Genomic DNA, 18736 nt, shown 5'->3' on the forward strand with positions numbered 1-18736 from the left:
TATCATAAGTACTAATCTTCTACTTTTCATTTGATAGCTTATGCTCATCTCTATAAAAATCATTATTAACAGTGATTGTGCATTATTCACAGATATTGGCTGACCTAGAAAACCATACATTATTTAAGAATGATCTGGAATGTCAAAAGCTGATTCTAGAAGCAATGAAATACCATCTATTGCCAGAAAGAAGAACTTTAATGCAAAGTCCAAGAACTAAACCTAGAAAATCTACAGTTGGAACTCTGTATGCAGTGGGAGGAATGGATAACAACAAAGGTATTTAGTTCTAGATCTTTAGTGATACACACACTGTATCACACCATGATGTGATTTTACGGTTGTAACCTGTGTAATACCAACAAACTTCACAGAATCACAGGTTTATTCATTAAGATTTAAGATTTAGGGAAAAGTTAAGACACCTCTCAGTTTTTCATTCTTTCAATCTGTAGTTGCTGCTTCTGCTTCTTACTCATCTTTAAATGTTTTATCTCATGCATTATGTACAAGACTTCATATGAAATGAAAAAAAAGATTAAAAGTACCTAGGAAACACGGGCCAAATAATTTGTTGGATATATTGAAACATGTATTTCTATTCCAAGTAAAGGAAATGTAATCTACCAGCCACATGCTTGCTGAGAGTAATATTATGAAGAAGCGAGTCTCTGCTTTTGAGGGGTTTAGAATCTCATAGAGAAGCCAGACAAAGAAGTAGACAATTATAAATGGGTGTACTGACTATGACAGGTATCATTTACAAATTTAACTTTTTTTTTTTTTTACCAATTTTACTCTTACAAGGAAGTGAATGATTTGTTTAAGACCAAATACATATATTCGAAGGTTTTGTTCTTACTTTTCTATAATTAGTGGGAAAATCTCCATGAATGTTTGTTCTCTTTAGCCTTTTTTATGTGTCTTAATTTTCCTGAACAAGTACACAAGACAAATAATGTAAGTGTCCTATGTTTGTGTCTAATAGGTGACATAATTATCCGTAATACATTTATTATACACGTACAAAATACAATTGGCAAACATAGAGTATGACCACATAATTCAAGCTCTGTTAAAGGAACTCTGTTGTTAAAGAATCAGGAGGAAGCAACAGAACTTACCTCAACTACCGTGAAGTGAGATCCCAAAATAGGAGGCAAAGGGAAACAATTAGGTAATAGAGAACAACACACATTTCCCATTTTTTATTTGCCAAGAAGATATTTGTGTCTATAAAATGATTTTCACTAGTTTAATTTTTTGAAGTTTTACTCCTATTCGCTGGGCTATGGATTTCTAGTGATTATCACACTAAACGAGCATTAAAATATTAACATATATATTCAAGAGCTTAACTATTAGTTAAAAAGGGTAAATGACTTGACACTTTAAAAACTAAGGAAATGGCATCAATCTCCCTCCTTCCCTGTCTCTCTCCACTTCTAGCTCCTTCTTTAATGTTATTATTTAAGAGACCAAGTCAAAAATTTCCCCCCCAAATGATATAGTGCTTAACACCCTCTTGTATAAAGTGGTGAAACAAAATATCTTAGATACAAATCTCTCTCAAAAATAGCCAGAAATTATATTGAAATGTCCCCAAAAATGTTTTTCAAGCTTAGAAAACAAATCTATTAACCTGTATCCATGTAGTCCTTATGAGAGTAATAAATACTAAATAACACACAGCACGTGATATAATTTGCCATCTCTTGGAGCAGAAGAATGCAAACTTTATTGTAACATTTTTGCGGTACGTGGGCCTCTCATTGTTGCGGCCTCTCCCGTTGCGGAGCACAGGCGCCAGACGCTCAGGTCCAGCGGCCATGGCTCACAGACCCAGCCGCTCCATGGCATGTGGGATCCTCCAGGACTGGGGCACGAACCCGTGTCCCCTGAATCGGCGGGCAGACTCTCAACCACTGCACCACCAGGGAAGCCCTATTGTAACATCTTAATAAGTTCCTTTTACCTATAAAAGTAAATATCAATAAAAGGACAATGATGCTATATATGTTTATCAAATTTTAAGGTCTAATGAATGACATTTACTTTTCAAGAACACTGCATTATACAGAATGAATGCCTGTATAAGATAAATTCCATTTGTAAATATGCACATATCATTGAAAAAGTAAAGAAAGAACATTGATGAAATCAGGCCAGCCAGTAACTAGGGCTGAGCAATAAACAATAAATTAACATTAGTATAAAAATCACTATGCTATGAAGAGCCAAAAGACATGACTAATTTAAATTTTTAAATTTAACGACTTTAAATACAATTACCATAGCATAAAGGAATACGAGTATGGGGGGGTTAAGCTCTTTGTCAGCATTTGAATTTGTCTAATTTTACACAGCAGTCTTTTGAGACTGAAGAAATTCTTAAGAAATTGAACTTTCTTAGGGATTCTGAATCTTTCATTTTATAATTGAACACTACTAATTATTTAGCTATTGTTCCACTTATCCAGTAGTCCAGAAGATTAAAAGCGTGTGACAAAACAAGGGATTTAAAAAGATATTCCTGATTAAATCAGCAATAAAAAAGAAAAAAAATTGAAGGAAATTTTAGGAATTCTTACCATATCCTCAGCCCTCTAGGAATTGGACATTAAATATATCCCATAACTTAGATAAAAATCTGACATTACCAAACCTCAGAGAACTTACTTTTCCTGCTGCAGCAGAAACTTTACCAGTTTCAAGAGATTTAAAGAACAACTAGGACATTTTCAAGTTAATCCCTTGTATTTGCATTGTGCTTTTACTGCTTAAAAGCTGTTTTCTACACCTTATTAACTTGTGCTATCTCTAAATAGGCATTAAGATTCTATCTTAAAATTGTGTTTTCTTTTCTTTAAAGGTAATGAGGAAAATTAAAATGTAAAAAGAGGCAGGGAAATCAAAAGAAAAAATATAGCAAAACATTGGAATTTACTTTGCATGACTAATTTGAAAAATAATGCAATACAATATAATACAGTATGTTACAATACAATACAATGATATGCAATATTTAGTGTGCTTTTTGGAATTATTTACATATTCATATTGTGCCTCATAAGGCTATATAAACATTTTATTGAATTCCTCTTCAGCTCCACAGTTACTGGGATTCGTATGATATTTTATGGGATTGATAAACTATGAGTACAACTCTTGCAGATTTTCTGTAAATATTAAGAAAATTCAGAGCATTTTTCTCTCCTTTCCCCTCCTTTCTTCTTATATCCACACATACGTGCATCCTATAATGATGCACTTTTTGCACATCTATTTTGTGCCGGCTCTGTGTTAAGAACTTGTGAACATTATGAATATTACTCCTACCTCAGAAAGCTTCCAAGTTACTCTAGGAAAGCAAATAGTAAACAAAATATTTGTGAATAAAATGAGTGTTACAGGAATGGACTTGCGAGTGCAATCAGTATAATGCTTGGGAACCAACCTAGTCTAGTCTAGAAGAGTAGAGAAGTACAGAGAAAGTGTTTGTTGTTGTTGCTGCTTTTAGTTGAAATCTAAAGAATTATTAGGCATTAGTTTAGCATATTACTGGAGCAGCAGAGTAGATGTGGTGGTGAATTCCAGACTAGAGCTAAATAAAATGTGAGGGTTTACAGCTAAAGAAGTGTGACATCTTTAAAAATGGAGATAAATCCTTTATGGCTGAAATATAGCCAGTGAAGAAATGAAAGCCACATGGTAGTAGAGGAAAGACACAGCAGATTTCAGGGAAAGGATAAGCATGATAGATTCTGAATTGAAATCTAGACATCATAGAAAGCAGGTGATGTTCCGAGTGAAGAAAGTAGTCTTTGCGATCAGAGAGATGCCTGTTCAAATCCACGAATGTCACTTAAAATCTCTAGTCTAATTTATCTTTTCTCAATACTGTATTGTGTTTCTGTAACAATTACAGTGATTAAATGTAAAGAGGCTAAACTAATACACAGCACTCCAACATGTTTGTTCAGTGCCAAAGAGACAATCAGAGAACTCAGCAGCAACCTGGGCTGACTTTCCTTATCACATTATGGACTAAGACCAAGCCATCTAGGAACTTTGGAGGCATGGACTATAGTGGTTCTATGACATAATAGTAATGTGACATAGGGAAGAAGATAGGACAGCAAGATATTCATATCAGTGGCATTTATATGATTAGCATTATGTAGAGTAAATGCCTTTTATACCAATACAAACAACATTCAAGAGTTGGGAATCACATGAATTGTATGAGAGAAAAGAATCAAGTCATAAATGAAGTTAGCAGTATCTCTTAGAAAGTATGATTTAATTTGCTGCCATACTGGAAAATACTGAAAAATAAGTTTTTAACAATGTAGTAATTTATAGCATATTTAAGGCCAATTAAAATGATTAATATATTTATTAATGTTCTACTATGAATGAAAAATAAGGGGACATAAAATTAAATATGGAAAAAGTCAATGAATTTTTAAAAACTATTTTTATTAGGAGAACAAATTTTTTAAATGTTTTCAACTGAAATCAAATGCAGATTTAAAACAATGCAGTAAATTGTACCAATAAATATGATTTCATTTTGGTAAGAATTTTATTACAAATCACATAGGAATCATCATAAATCCTTTAGAAGTTGAGTTAAAAGTAAAACACTAATTGCTTATTCTCAAGTGCTTGAAATGTCTCACACTAATGTATGATTCATGTAAGCTATGAAATAAAATTTGGTGCTATTGGTTACTGGAAAATATTTGTATCAAAAAGTCTCTATTGAATTTATTTTCTGATGTTGGTTGATTATTAGAAAATTCCATGCAAATAAAAATAATTTGGTTTTGTACTCATAGAAATTGTATTTTTTGAAGATTCATTTTATTTCATTCTAATTATGAACATATATTGAAAACCTTGTAAATATACAGTAGTATAGATAAGAAAAGGAAAACCAACTGTGAGCTTATAACTTAAATATAATCATTGTTACCATTGTTAACAGAGTGGCATATTTTCTTTTCCAAATTTCTCTGTAAATGTGCATGTGTGTGTGTGTGTGTGTGTGTGTGTGTGTGTGTGTGTGTGTGTGTGTGTGTGTGTGTGTGTGTGTGTGTGTGTGTGTATACATGTTTGTATACAGACAACTCTATATCTACATTTATACAGAGATTACCTATTTACAATTGTCTTCATCACTCTCACTCTGGTATCTAAATATAGGCATATTTAGATTTATTAGCATACCTAAGAATTATTATTTTGTTGCTTTTATTTATTAATTATATTATATGTATAAATTTATATTTCATTAAATTTTTTAAATACATCATTTCAAGTACCTTACTAATTCTTATTCACATGAAAAATGCCACAGTTTACTTGAGCTTAATCCTATTATCAAACACTTTGGTGGAATAATCCATTTTATTTTCTATAAATAACACCATCACTAGTATCTGCATATGTTAAGAGTTTTTCCTAAGCTTTGAGTATTTATACAGATAACTGGCTGAAAAATTACTGGATGGGAAGGTAAAGCTTTTGTGACATATGAACTGATTTCTTTCTTGAAAGTTTTTAAGAATTTATAGTAGCACTAAATTATGGAAATAGTGCCATTTTTAGGGCCTTATCAACAAATTTTCTGTCTAAAAAACCTTTTTATTATTAAAAAATTTTAGCATAATAGTAGAAAAAATAATATAATGAACCCCATGTTTTTGTCATTATATTTATATTTCTCCTTTTAGTAATGAAATTGAATATTTTTGTAATTTCAATTTTTATGTATTTAATCATCAAATATACTGCTGAAGAGTGACATATTAGTTTGCTATTTTTCTAATTATTACATATTTTATTTCAGTTTTTTGAACTAATTGCCTACAGTATTTGGCATAAAGTTCAATAGAAATAGCTTCTGAGGTGTTTTTCTCATTTTGTCTATTTTATAAGGAATAATTTAAATATTTTACAAGTTTGCTGTAAACATCTAGTATGTAGCATAACATACCTGGCAATTTTGGAGAGAATGATGAATACTGTGTATGAGAATATATAGAGGCTATGGACAACCTTAAATTCTCTCAGAGAGAACTTTCCTTTTGACAGACACTTAAGTAAGAGCAAAACACCTTCTTCAAAACAAGCATTAGATAATTTGAGGCTAAGATGTAGTATCTGTGAGGGTCGCCGTACTTCTTGTTTGCTTTCTGTATGTATACCAAGGCCATTGGTCTTTACTGGGCCCTGAATGCCATTTTATTTTCACCTCAGAAGAACCAGTTCTAATTTTTTAGCATCTTAGCTTCCATTTTCTGCCTGGATTTCTGTCTCTCCTTGTATACGTCTTACAAATTAGCAAGTGCCCAGAAGACAAGCAATAATGCCTTGTCATTCTTTTTTCTGAGTCTAAACTCCTGACTACCTTGGTTGCCCTGAACTACAGTTAGTGTCTCCCCAGCTGCATAAGGCTACCAACAAGCCTGGGCCAACAAGTACTTCAAGGACTCTCAGCCTAGTGCTGCCTGTGAATCAGCCATTTCCCAAGAGGAAAATGGCAAAGGATGTTGGCCTCATTTCAATTCTCATCCCTTCTATCTGGGATTTGTCCTCCTAAGTGTTTGATATCTTTTTTTTTTAATCTCTAATGTCTTTAAACAGCTAAATTTTGTATTCTAAGACTATCACTTTATAGTTATTCTTATGGAGATAGCTTATTTGATACAAGCTAATCCACATTTAACAGCAGAGGCCTCTGCAAATTTGCAATTTTAACGTTGTCCACTTATGAAACTTCTCTTCAAATTTTTTTGAGATATATATGATAATGTTATTGATGTTCTCATCTTACATGCTTTTTGAAAAATTTAATCTATTATTTCTTTAAATATTTCACAGGTTTATTTTATATTCTGTAGCTAATAACTCCAACATCTAAAAGCTTGAGAGTCTAAGTCTATTGTTTGTTGTTTCTGACACCAGAAATTGAGTTGGTTCTGGAATAGCAGAGGAATTGCAATTCTGGAGATGCAATCTCTAGCAAGCTACGGGCTGGTCCACTGAGGGCTTGGGGCAGGCTGTATTTATGGGCAAGGAATGCAAAGAGGGCAGACTACAGCCAGAGTCCAAGAAGTTAGTTTATTGGCTTGAGAATGGGGAGAGATTCTTGGCAGATGGTCATTGGTAAATTTTGGTCTTTAAATCAGGTATTTGTGGGAAATCAGTCTCTCGGTTCTTGTGTTATCTCCCTCAGAGAGCATGCATGAGATTATCTATTTCATATTTTTGGGTTCTATTTTACATTAAAATCTTTTCACACTTTCCTCTAGCAAGCATAAGTCAGCTTTAACAAAGAACCAGGGCCACCAGTGACATACAGCTTTATCAGCCCTCTTCAATGCTCCAGGCTTAATGCAAAGTCTCTGGATCATTCTCCCACCTCATGTTAGGCCCAAAGTAGATGCTCTAGATCTTACCGTAGGTGTAGACATCCACTCCAAGGAAATGCTGTCTTTTGTACTCGGATAGCAAACTCTATCCCAGGTTTCACCTCACTGTTCTTCAGCTATTTGGCTGAAGTTTTTTTCTTGGAGTTTTTTCTTACTTTCAAGTCCAGCAATGCAAAAAATTAATGTTATTGCTGCAATTTGCCCAGATTTACTGGTATTTTAATTACAGGGCACTTTGGAGTGTCTTCCATTCTCTATCAAGCAGAAGCCTCCTTTTTCTTTTGTATCCTGATTTTTTCCTCCATAGATTATTTTACTTGTTTTATGCCCTATACTTTTTGGAGAGTATGGATTTTGTTTAGAATTAAACTATTAGCAAACTTGATATTTCCCCACTTTTTACATATTTATAAAGTATATCATTGATGTTTCCATGGTTTGACAGTGTTTGAATATTCACAAATTTGGTAATACTCTATTCACATGTAACTTCCACATCTCTAAAATGAAGATAATAATTCTACCTCAAAGTATTATATTATATCATGTAATAAGTTAGAGCAGTTCTGATTACAATGTAGATGATGACTCACTAACAATTTGATTGAATCCTTACATATTCTTCCCATAGCAAATACAATTCAAATTCATGCCTGAGCTTAAATAGAAATCAATACATATCTTGGATCTGAGGCATGGTTAACAAATATTCAGAACTACAAGTATAAATTCATGAGCATATTTGTTCTAATATAATAGATTAATTCCCTTTTCTAAATTATAAGCAACTTGGAGACAGGAACTTTACATTCTTAACATCAGAAAGCATTGTTATTTAGAGTAGGCTTTCAGTAAATATCTGCCATACTTAAATTACAACCTATTTAGCTAATTTTAGTAAATATCCAAAATGAAAAATCACATGTATGTGTGTGTATATACTATTTATCAATATAAACTTTGTATAACTATGAAGTTCTCCTTTATTTATAATCTTTGGAAGATTTTAAAGGGAAACTGTAAACAAAAGATTGCCGTTACCTGAATAATTTTCCCAGAAGTACCCCTCAAGAAAAAAGAATTATTGTGAATCTGTTATTTATCCTTAGTAACTGATCATTTGGGAATGATACAATTATTTCATCAATGATTTATATACATATTTTGATTGAAGTATAGTTGACGTACAATATTATATTAATTTCAGGTGTACAACATGGTGATTTCACATTTAAACACATTATGAAATGATGACAGCAGTTAACTCTAGTAACCATATATAACCATACAATATTATTCTAGTATTATTGACTAAATTCCTTATATAGTATATTACATCCCTGTGATGTTTATTTTACCTTGAAGTTTTTTCCTTTTAATTCTTCTCATCTATGTTGCCCAACTCTCCACTTCCCTCCCCTCTGGCAACCAGCTATTTGTTCTCTGTATCTATGAGCCTGTTTTTGTTTTGTTTGTTCATTTGATTTTTTCCTTAGAGTAAACATATAAGTGAATATTTGTCTTTCTCTGTCTGACTTACTTCACTTAGCATGTTATCCTCTAGATTCATCAATGCTTTTGAAATGGCAAGGTTTCATTTTTTTATGGATGAGTATTATTTGGTTGTATATGTATACCACATTTTCTTTAGTCATTCATCTACCTGTGGACACTTAAGTTGTTTCCATATCTTGGCTATTGTAAATAATGCTGCAATGAACATAGGGATGCATATATCTTTTTGATTTCGTGTTTTTATTTTCCTCAGGTAAATACCAAGAAGTGAAATTGCCGAGTAATATGGAAGTTCTATTTTTAATTTTTTGAGGAAACTCCATATTGTTTTTCATAGTAGCTGCACCAATTTACATTCCTCAACACAGTATACAAGGGTTCCCTTTTCTCCACATCCTCACCAATATGTGTTACTTGTTGTATTTTAGATGATAGCCATTCTGACAGGTGTAAGATCTCAAAATCTCATGAGTTTCATTTGCATTTCCCTGATGATTAGTGATATTGAGCATTGTTTTCTGGTCATTCATATGTTTTCTTTGGAAAAACGTCTGTTCAGGTCCTCCGCACATTATTTAATCAGGCTGTGTGGTTTTTTTTGTTTGTTTGTTTTTTGCAGTACGTGGGCCTCTTACTGTTGTGGCCTCTCCTGTTGGGGAGCACAGGCTCCGGACGTGCAGGCTCAGCAGCCATGGCTCATGGGGCCAGCCACTCCATGGCTTGTGGGATCTTCCCAGACTGGGGCACGAACCCTTGTCCCCTGCAACGGCAGGCAAACTCTCAATCACTGCGTCACGAGGGAAGCCCAGGCTGTGTTTTGATATTGAATTCTATGATTTGGATTCATGTAGTTTGGATTTTAACTCCTTATTGAATATATCATTTTCAAGTATCATCTCTCATTCAGTAGGTTGTCTTTCTGTTTTGTTGATAGATTCCTTCCCTGTGCAAAAGCTTTTCACTTTGACGTGGTCCCTTTTGTTTATTTTTACTGTTGTTTCCCTTGCCTGAGGAGACATAAAAAAAAAAAAAATATTGCTAAGATTGATGTCAAAAAGCATACTGCTCACATTTTCTTCTAGGATTTTATGGTTTCAGGTTTCACACTTCAGTCTGTAATACATTTTGAGTTTATTTTTGTATATGGTGTAAGAAAATGATCCAGTTTGATTCTTTTGCATATGGCTGCCCAGTTTCCCAAGACATTTATTGAAGAAGCTGTCTTTTCCCCATGGTATATTCTTGTTTACTTTGTCATAGACTAATTGAGCATATAAGTGTAGGTTTATATCTGAGCTGTCTATCCAGTTCCATTGATCTATATTTCTGTTTTTATGCCACTGCCATGTTGTTTTGATGACTATAACTTTGTAGTATACTTTGAAATCAGGGAGCATAATACCTCCAGTCTTTTTCTTCTTTCTCAGGATTATTTTGGCTATTTGGGTCTTTTGTGATTCCCTACAAACTTTAGGATTATTTGTTCTAGTTCTGTGAAAAAATGCCATTGGTATTTTGGTAAGGATTTCGTTGAATCCATAGATTGCTTTGGGTAGTATGGACATTTTAACAATATTAATTATTCCAATTCATGAGCACATTATATCTTTCAATTTTTTTGTATTGTCTTCAATTTCATGAGTGTCTTATAGATTTCATAGTACAGATATTTCACCTTTTAGCTTAAATTTTTCTAGGTATTTTATTCTTTTGATTCTGTTGTAATGACATTGTTTTCTTCATTTATTTTTCTGATAGAACATTATTAGTGTATGAAAACACTACATATCTCTGTACTTTAATTTTATATCTTGCTACTTCACTGGATTCATTAGCTCTAATATTTTTGGTGGAGTCTTTAGGATTTTCTAAATATAGTACCATGTCATCTGTAAACAGTGACAGTTTTACTTCCTTTCAATTTGAATGCCTTTTATTTCTTTTTTCTTGTGTGACTGTTTTGGCTAGGACTTTCAATAATATTTTGAATAGAACTGGAAAGAGTGGGCATCCTTATCTTGTTCCTGATCTTAGAGGAAATACTTTCGGCTTTTCACCATTGAGTATGATGCTTCTGTGGGATTGTCATATATAACTTTTATTATGTTGAGGTATGTTCCCTTTACACTCACTTTGTTGAGAGTATTTGTATCTTAAATGAATGTTGAATTTTGTCAAACGCTTTTTCTGCATCTATTGAGATGATTATGTAATTTTGTCATGGTATAGGTTCATCTGCGGGACTTTCTGTGCTTCCTGGACTTGGATGTCTGTTTCTTGCACCAGTTTAGGGATGTTTTCACCATTATTTCTTCTAATAGTTTTTCTGTCCCTTTTTCTCTCTCTTCTTCTAGGAAGCTTATAATGCTAATGTTAGTATGCTTGGTGTTGTCTCAGAGTTCCCTTAAACGATCCTCATCTTTTGGTTTCTTTTTTCTTTTTACTATTCTGATTGGGTCTTTTACACTAGCCTGTCTTTCAGATCACTGATCCATTCTTCTGCAACATCTAATCTGCTGTTGACTCCCTCTAGTATAGTTTTTTTTAATATTTTTATCTCTTTATTGAAGTTCTCACTGTGTTCCTTCATCTTTTCCTGAGCTCAGTGAACATTTTTATGACCATTACTTTGAACCCTTTTTCCTGGAAGATTGTTTATCTCCATTTTATTTAGCTATTTTTTCTTTCTGAGGCTTTGCCTTGTTTTTTCATTTGCAACATATTCCTTTGTCTCATTTTTCCTAACTCTTTATGTTTGTTCTTATGCATTAGGTAGATCAGCTATATTTCTTGGTCTTGAAAGAAAGGCTTTGAGTAGATGTGTCCTATCAGACCCAGTAGCACTGTCCTGCCTGGTTGCCAGAACCAGGTGACCCAGGATTTTCTCCTGTGTGGGCTGCATGTGCCCTCATGTTGTGGTTGGGCTGTGATTGCTGTGGATATACCTAGTGTGTGGGACTGGCCTGCCATGCATCTGGCTGAAAGGCCTAGCCACAAATGTTGCATGCACTCTGTTGTGTGTGACTGGCTCCTGGTGTGAGATCACCTTCAGAGGAATATCAGTGCTGGTCAAGGGCATCTGCCAAGTCTGTCAGGGTGGAGAGCCAACTTGGATAGGCTGTACTGCCAATCAAGTGTGCCTGCCAGGACTGGTGGTGAAAGGAGCTGCTTTGGATGGTCTCTGCTGCCAGCTGAAAGTGGTTGTTGGGTCTGGTAGGTGGCCACTTTGGAGAAGCACTGCTTTTGTCAGGTCCACAGGTGAGCCTGGGGTGGGTTGAATTGTGCAAGTAAGTCACGTGGGGAGAGTCAGAAATGACACTACCAGCACAGGGTCAGCTAGGTAGAGGATGATGGAAAAACAAACAAACAAAAATGACTGGCCCTTGCCAGTTCCTCTATACCCAGAGAAAGTTCTAACAGCTCCCAGTCCCTCGGAAACACACTTTAAAATTAATCAATAAATCTCCTCAGTATGACTTAGGTGCTTTTTTCTGTGTTGGGTCTCAGAGCAAGTGAGTTTTGCATGCACCTTTAAGAGCAAATTTTGGTTTCCTATATCCCTCTGCCTCTCCTGGACATAAGCTTGCTTGTTTTCAAAATCTAACATTGTGGGAACTTGTCTTCCCAGTGCAAGTCCCCAGGGTTCAGGAGATTCATGTAGGGTTTCGAGCCTTTGTTTCTCAGGGAGGACCACCACAAATGTGATATCATTCCTGCCCCTGGTTTCCAGGGTTGGGGGCGTGGGTCCCAGGCAGACTGCATCTGCACCCTTCCTGACCATCTCAATGTGGCTTCCTCTTTTTACCTTTAGTTGTGGAAAATCTTTTCTGATAGTTTTCAGGTCATTCTCAGAAATAGTTGCTGTATGTGTTGTTGTAATTTTGGTGTGTCTGTGGAAGGAGGGGAGTCCAGGATCTTCCCATTCTGCCATCTTGTCCCCCACCCCCAATAACATGTACTTTACTAACTTCCAAGCCCATTATATACAAAATTTCATTTACATTTTACAGTAAATTTAGGTTGAGAGTATATTCTTGATCATTCTGATTTTGACAGAGGTTAAGAAACTTATTTTTACCTTTTAGTAAGTAGTTAAAATTAAGGTAGACTTTAAATCTAGGGATCTGTGTAATTCCAAAATTGGTGTTCTTTCTTCTACGCTTTTTTCTCACCTTTAACCTATTAATGATGAGATGTGCTCAAAGTGACTTTTTTAAATATCAGCATAAAATTCCGACATACTTTTAATTCTTAATATGTGATTTTTATTTATAATTTTACTGAAGTTTGGAACTAGTTCTCTAGTGTACAGGATAAAGAAAAAATCTCAGGACAGGTAAATAAACCTTTTTTTATTATTTTAAGAAATACAAAAGAAAGTAATTGAAAAAATTAAATATGCTCTAAAATACTCATTTTTTAAAATTTAACTTTTATGTGTATATTATTTCCTCAAAGAAAAATTATCCATATGAAAAAAGCAACTTTTAGATATGAAATATAAAAATCTTATTTTTCTGGGATTAAATATTTCTAGGCTGAAATACATGGTATACTTATTAAATAAAAAGTTCTATAATTCAACACAGGTAATTATATTTCCTACTATAAAAAAAAAACCTGTTAATATCTAGACTATACCCTACTATTAGTACTTCCATCTAACTTGGCTTCAAACTTTAGTTGTCAGAATTACTCTGCTCTCTATAGTTAATCAGTTATCAGGAACTGTCTGATTTACATCAGCATTTATACTACTTTAGTTGAAGCTTTGTCATCTTATGCCTGCAAACCTGGGGTATTTCATGTATTTATCAAATGGACCATTTTTCCTGACAACACATTACTAAACTACATAATGATCTCCCTACCTCCAGTCTCTCTCCAACCCTACTCATCCAGCTCATTATTTCCAAAGTAACTTATCACAGCTTTTAGCATGATCATTAAAACACAAAAATATAAATAAAATAAAAACCTTCATTATGCCCCCTTCCTCCAGGTAGAGCCCAATATTCTTTACCAGTGCAACATCTATCCTTCCCCAGCTATCATTACAAATTTAACCAGCAGTTTTTTTCCTATTTTTCTCTCCACCATAAATGTCTTGAAGGATACTTTTAATCTTTACCAAATTTCACAACTCACTTCCTCAGATATGAAGCACCACACTGGTTGCAGTACTACCCACACATATATATATTATCTGATGCTTCAGTGCCTTTTTCCTTTTATCCCTCTTTCTTTGCTTGTCTAACCCTATTGTAATATTCTCTCACCCATGGCTTCTCAGTTAGCCTTATTTATCCCTCATCTATAATATCTTAGCATTGTGTTCTTGCCACTTTTATTATACCAATCCAGTTATATTAAATACATCTGTTTTCATTTTCCCAAAATAATACAAAATTTTTGAACATATATAAAACTTAAAAGAATCATTCAGTTAACTTCCACATACTCAGCTAGATTTTACAGTTAAAATTATGCTACATTTGCTTTAACACATATTTATCCAATTATTATTCCTCTATTCATCTATCATATTTTTAATACATTTCAAGGTTGTAGACATAAGTACACTTCATACTGGACACATCATCATATTATTAACTAGATTTCAATATTATTTTAGAGCTTTTGGACAATATTAACATACAATGAAATGCACAAATCTTAAGTGTACTTTTAAATGAATTTTGACAAATACATATATTTATGTAATTCAAAGGCCTTACAAGATAGAAAACACTGCCATTACCTCAGCAAGCTCCCTCATATCCCTTCCTAGTTAGTCCCCAGCTTCCACATCTCCAAGACAACCACTTCTCTGAATTTCTTTCTCCTTAAAATAGTTTGGTCTATTCTTAAACTTCATATGAATGCAATCACACATTTCATATGCCTTTATCTAAACTTTCTGTCAACTAGCATACTTTGGTGGCTCTACCATGGTGTTATGTGTATCAATAATTTATTCTTTCCTTTGAATTCCTTAATAGTAATCTGGTTATCCAGTTTCCTGCTGATGAAGACCTGGGATATTTCCAGTTTTAGCTATTATAGGTAAAACTGCTGTGAGCAGTCATGTACAAGTAACATTTTGTGACCACTGCACTTTCATGAATAAGAGATACATTAACCAATGTTATAGACATTATAAAATGACTTGCAAAAAATATGCGTGGAAAAGAAATCATGAAAAAAATCTTCTTGCTTCTTGAAAACTATACAAATATGTGAGTAAATAAATCACAAAAATATGCTGTTTTCTCTATGGCTATTCATTACTAAACCTATTTGCTTTTTCATGGTTTTTGTTCTACTAGTAATAACATTTCACATGTTGGATAACAACCTGGGCTTTTGGGAATTTTTTAATGCATATAAAATATTCTTTGATATACTGGAATTATTAGATGTATTTTTATTTAATGTCAAAGCTTTTGAAGAATTTTATGTTATTTCTGTTTCACACTCAGGTAGTCTTGATGCCTGACCTTAAAAATTTCCTTTTAAGATCATACAGCACTAATGTGGTTCAGAAATGCTCATGTAGACTTGTAGATAATGATCTATACACATAATGATATACCCATCAAGAGATGATTTAATACCAAGAGCAAAATTCATGAATAAATATCACAGGGAATAAGCACATTTAATTTACTCTGTTACACTTGAGTCATATTAACTATATATATTACTCAAGGAATATAACCATACCTGCTGAGAGAGATAGAGATAATCATTTCAATGATGAGGTGTGATGTCAACCTCAATTTCTCTGGAGTAAGCAAGAGATGGGAGAAGTGAAAATGCTGATGCCTCAGAAAGTTCCAGTATCTGTGTTGTGCTGGAAGTACCATTATGCATTTAATTACTTACTTTTAATTTTATATAAGAACAAACTATACAAAAGAAAACTAGGTATTTTATTTTGTATCAACAACAAAGAAATACCCAACAAAAAATGTTTCCATACTAAATTTAAACTTTTCAAAGTACAGCTATATATCTGTGTGTATATTTGTCTAAGTCCATATTAATGTGCATTTAGTAGAAATGTAAGGGATTTTAATGAAAACAATTTTAGTTATTTTAGGACTTTTGGCTGGTGTACAGACTTTAAAGCCTAATTCCTCACTAACAACCCCAAATACCACTTGATGAGTGATGTTTACTTATTTTAGTAAAATTATAACAGAGCTGTGTGAGCCTTGTATTCTTTAGCAACATAATTAAGTATTCCATATGTTGGTGTTCCTCATATATATAATGAGAATAATATCACATACCTCTTTGAGATACCATGACAAATATCAAGACAAGGACACATGTAAAAAACTTAACTGAATGCTGACTCAATAAATAATGGTGGAGGTAGTCTTTTGAAATGTTACATATTATTCAGTGCTGGCAAATTTTTTCACATTTAAAACTCTAGTTTTCAGGGTTAAGACTTTTACAGTTCACAGAACAAATCCAGCCAAGAAAGGTCTCATTAGTAAGCTTTTGACTTTTAGACAGATTTCCTTTTGAAAGGAAGTTAATGAACAACATGTGTATACCTATAAAAAATATAGTTATGATTTTGCACATCTGATTTGCACATATATATTTTAACCCTATATATTAGCCATTGTTTTCTACATTTTATATGTATCAAAATTTCAATGTCAGTATCAATTTAATATTTATCAGATTAAAGGAATTTTAAAACAGCTATTATTCTTTACTATAATCAAATAAATATGTTTTATACCAATTATACAAATAGATTATGTTCACATATTATACTATTCTTAATCTTTACTTGATCTATTGTTATTACATTCTAGTCAGAGGTATTTTTTGTTGTACATAATTACAATTTCCTCTTAAGTGGTTTCTTTACAGGAATCTGTAAGGGTGACCATTGCCTAGGTCTACCTTTAAAGCATGGGCATGAATAATAATGGTTTCATATGTCTGGCAGTCTAATTATAATTCTATTAAATTAAACTAATTTTTATAGGTACTCACGTGTTGAACAGAAAATGTGACTTTCTGATTGTTCTGTTAATATTACTTTTTTTCCCAAAATTAGGAAAATAAAATAGATTTTGTTGATTTTTTAAATCTCTGCCCCCCAAATTGGAAAGTACTAATTATGAAATTGGGTTACAATTGTATCCATTCTATTGCCAGTTCCCCAGCATTTCTTGGGTTCCCAGGTTATTAATTCATCCTTTTTGGATTATCTAATTCTGCTACAAATATTCACTGAATACCTACTAATCTCCAGTCACTGTTCTCAGTTCTGGTAAACCAAACAGCAGAAGTCCCTGGTCTGTTGTAGTTTAAATTATATTCAGCAGATTAAGAACAAATATACAAGTTAGTTTAGTTTATGCAATGACTAGTTATCAAGAAATATAACTAAAAGTAAAAAAATGGGAAGAACAGGAGAAGGGAACAGTGCTGCTATTTTTATGAAGGTTGGCTGAGAAAGGCCACCCTGATTAGTTAAATCTTATATACAAATTGCTATATGAAAATTTAATAAATGTTTTTCTAAAAGGAAGAGTTCTTTGATTTATTATGACCAATAAACTTTTGTTGGGTATCTTTTTCTCCAAATATTTATATTTTATTGGTATTTTAAGAGTAAGGACTGGCAAACAATGGACTAAAAGCCAAAGCTAACCCACCTGTTGTTCTGTATGGCTTTGGTTTATACATTATAAGAGTTGAAAATAATCAAACAAAGAATAATACTTCATGATGAATTTAGTGAATATTAGCATTTTGTGAAATTCAAATTTCAATGCCCATAAAATTTAATTGTGACTCATTGTTTGTCTATTGCCTACAGTTGCTTTCACTCTATAATGCCCATATGGTTGCAACAAAGAGACCCATAAGGAAACCCACAAAGACTGTTTTTTACTATCTGGCCCTTCATGGAAAAAAAAAATTTCCAACCTCTGTTACTGCAGAAAATAAATCTCCATATCATATTTCTAGGAAACTTGTGGTGCCAAATGTATATTCCCTTGACCCAACTCTAATTTATTGGCAGCTGGAGTGGACACTTTCTGTACATGTTTACAATGTCCCACCATAAGCAGCCTTCTGGTCTACCTGTTTATCCTCTTAGGAGCATTCTTTGAGGTGCTGGGAGCAAGCTCAGACTGCATGACCCTTACACAGGAAACCCAGCTGTGCAAACAAAGCTCCAGGAGCCATCCTCAACCAACTGGGTATGGAAGTATGTGTATCTACTGTAATATCACTTTCAGTGTTCTCACCTTTTTCTTTTTTTTTTTTTTTTTTTTTTTTTTTTTTTGCGGTATGCAGGCCTCTCACTGTTGTGGCCTCTCCCGTTGCGGAGCACAGGCTCCGGACACGCAGACTCAGCGGCCATGGCTCACGGGCCCAGCCGCTCTGGGCATGTGGGATCTTCCCAGACCGGGGCACGAACCCGGGTCCCCTGCATCGGCAGGCGGACTCTCAACCACTGCGCCACCAGGGAAGCCCTCACCTTTTTCTTTATATGCTCCACTTAACTTCTTTGTTGGCAAATACTTTCTTCAATTATCTTTTTTTATTTTTAAATGACAGTGAGTTTATCATAGGAGACAAAAAAGCAACACAAGGGTCTGTGCATGAACTCAGCAACAGAAGTGCAATGACCAATCACCTGCAGACTTTGGAAAAAGTGAGGTGATTCGTTGCTGATCATGAGGTACATCTGTTGTTTAAGTAGTGATTTGTGGACTGAAGAGCCAGTAGCA

General features: G+C 33.7%; 1 protein-coding gene across 2 annotated transcripts in view; it reads left to right on the forward strand.

Annotated features, from left to right (window-relative positions):
- KLHL1 (kelch like family member 1) overlaps window positions 1-18736 on the forward strand; it is a 364563-nt gene that overhangs the window by 268691 nt on the left and 77136 nt on the right. For both annotated transcript variants that reach the window (XM_024748105.1, XM_024748114.1), the window contains one exon: window positions 93-279. In XM_024748105.1, coding sequence (XP_024603873.1) covers window positions 93-279 — 187 coding nt within the window. The remainder of the gene's footprint in view (window positions 1-92; window positions 280-18736) is intronic.

This window comes from Neophocaena asiaeorientalis, unplaced genomic scaffold (assembly GCF_003031525.2).
Source record: "Neophocaena asiaeorientalis asiaeorientalis breed wild unplaced genomic scaffold, Neophocaena_asiaeorientalis_V1.1 scaffold81, whole genome shotgun sequence".
NCBI classification, from domain to species: Eukaryota; Metazoa; Chordata; class Mammalia; order Artiodactyla; family Phocoenidae; genus Neophocaena; species Neophocaena asiaeorientalis.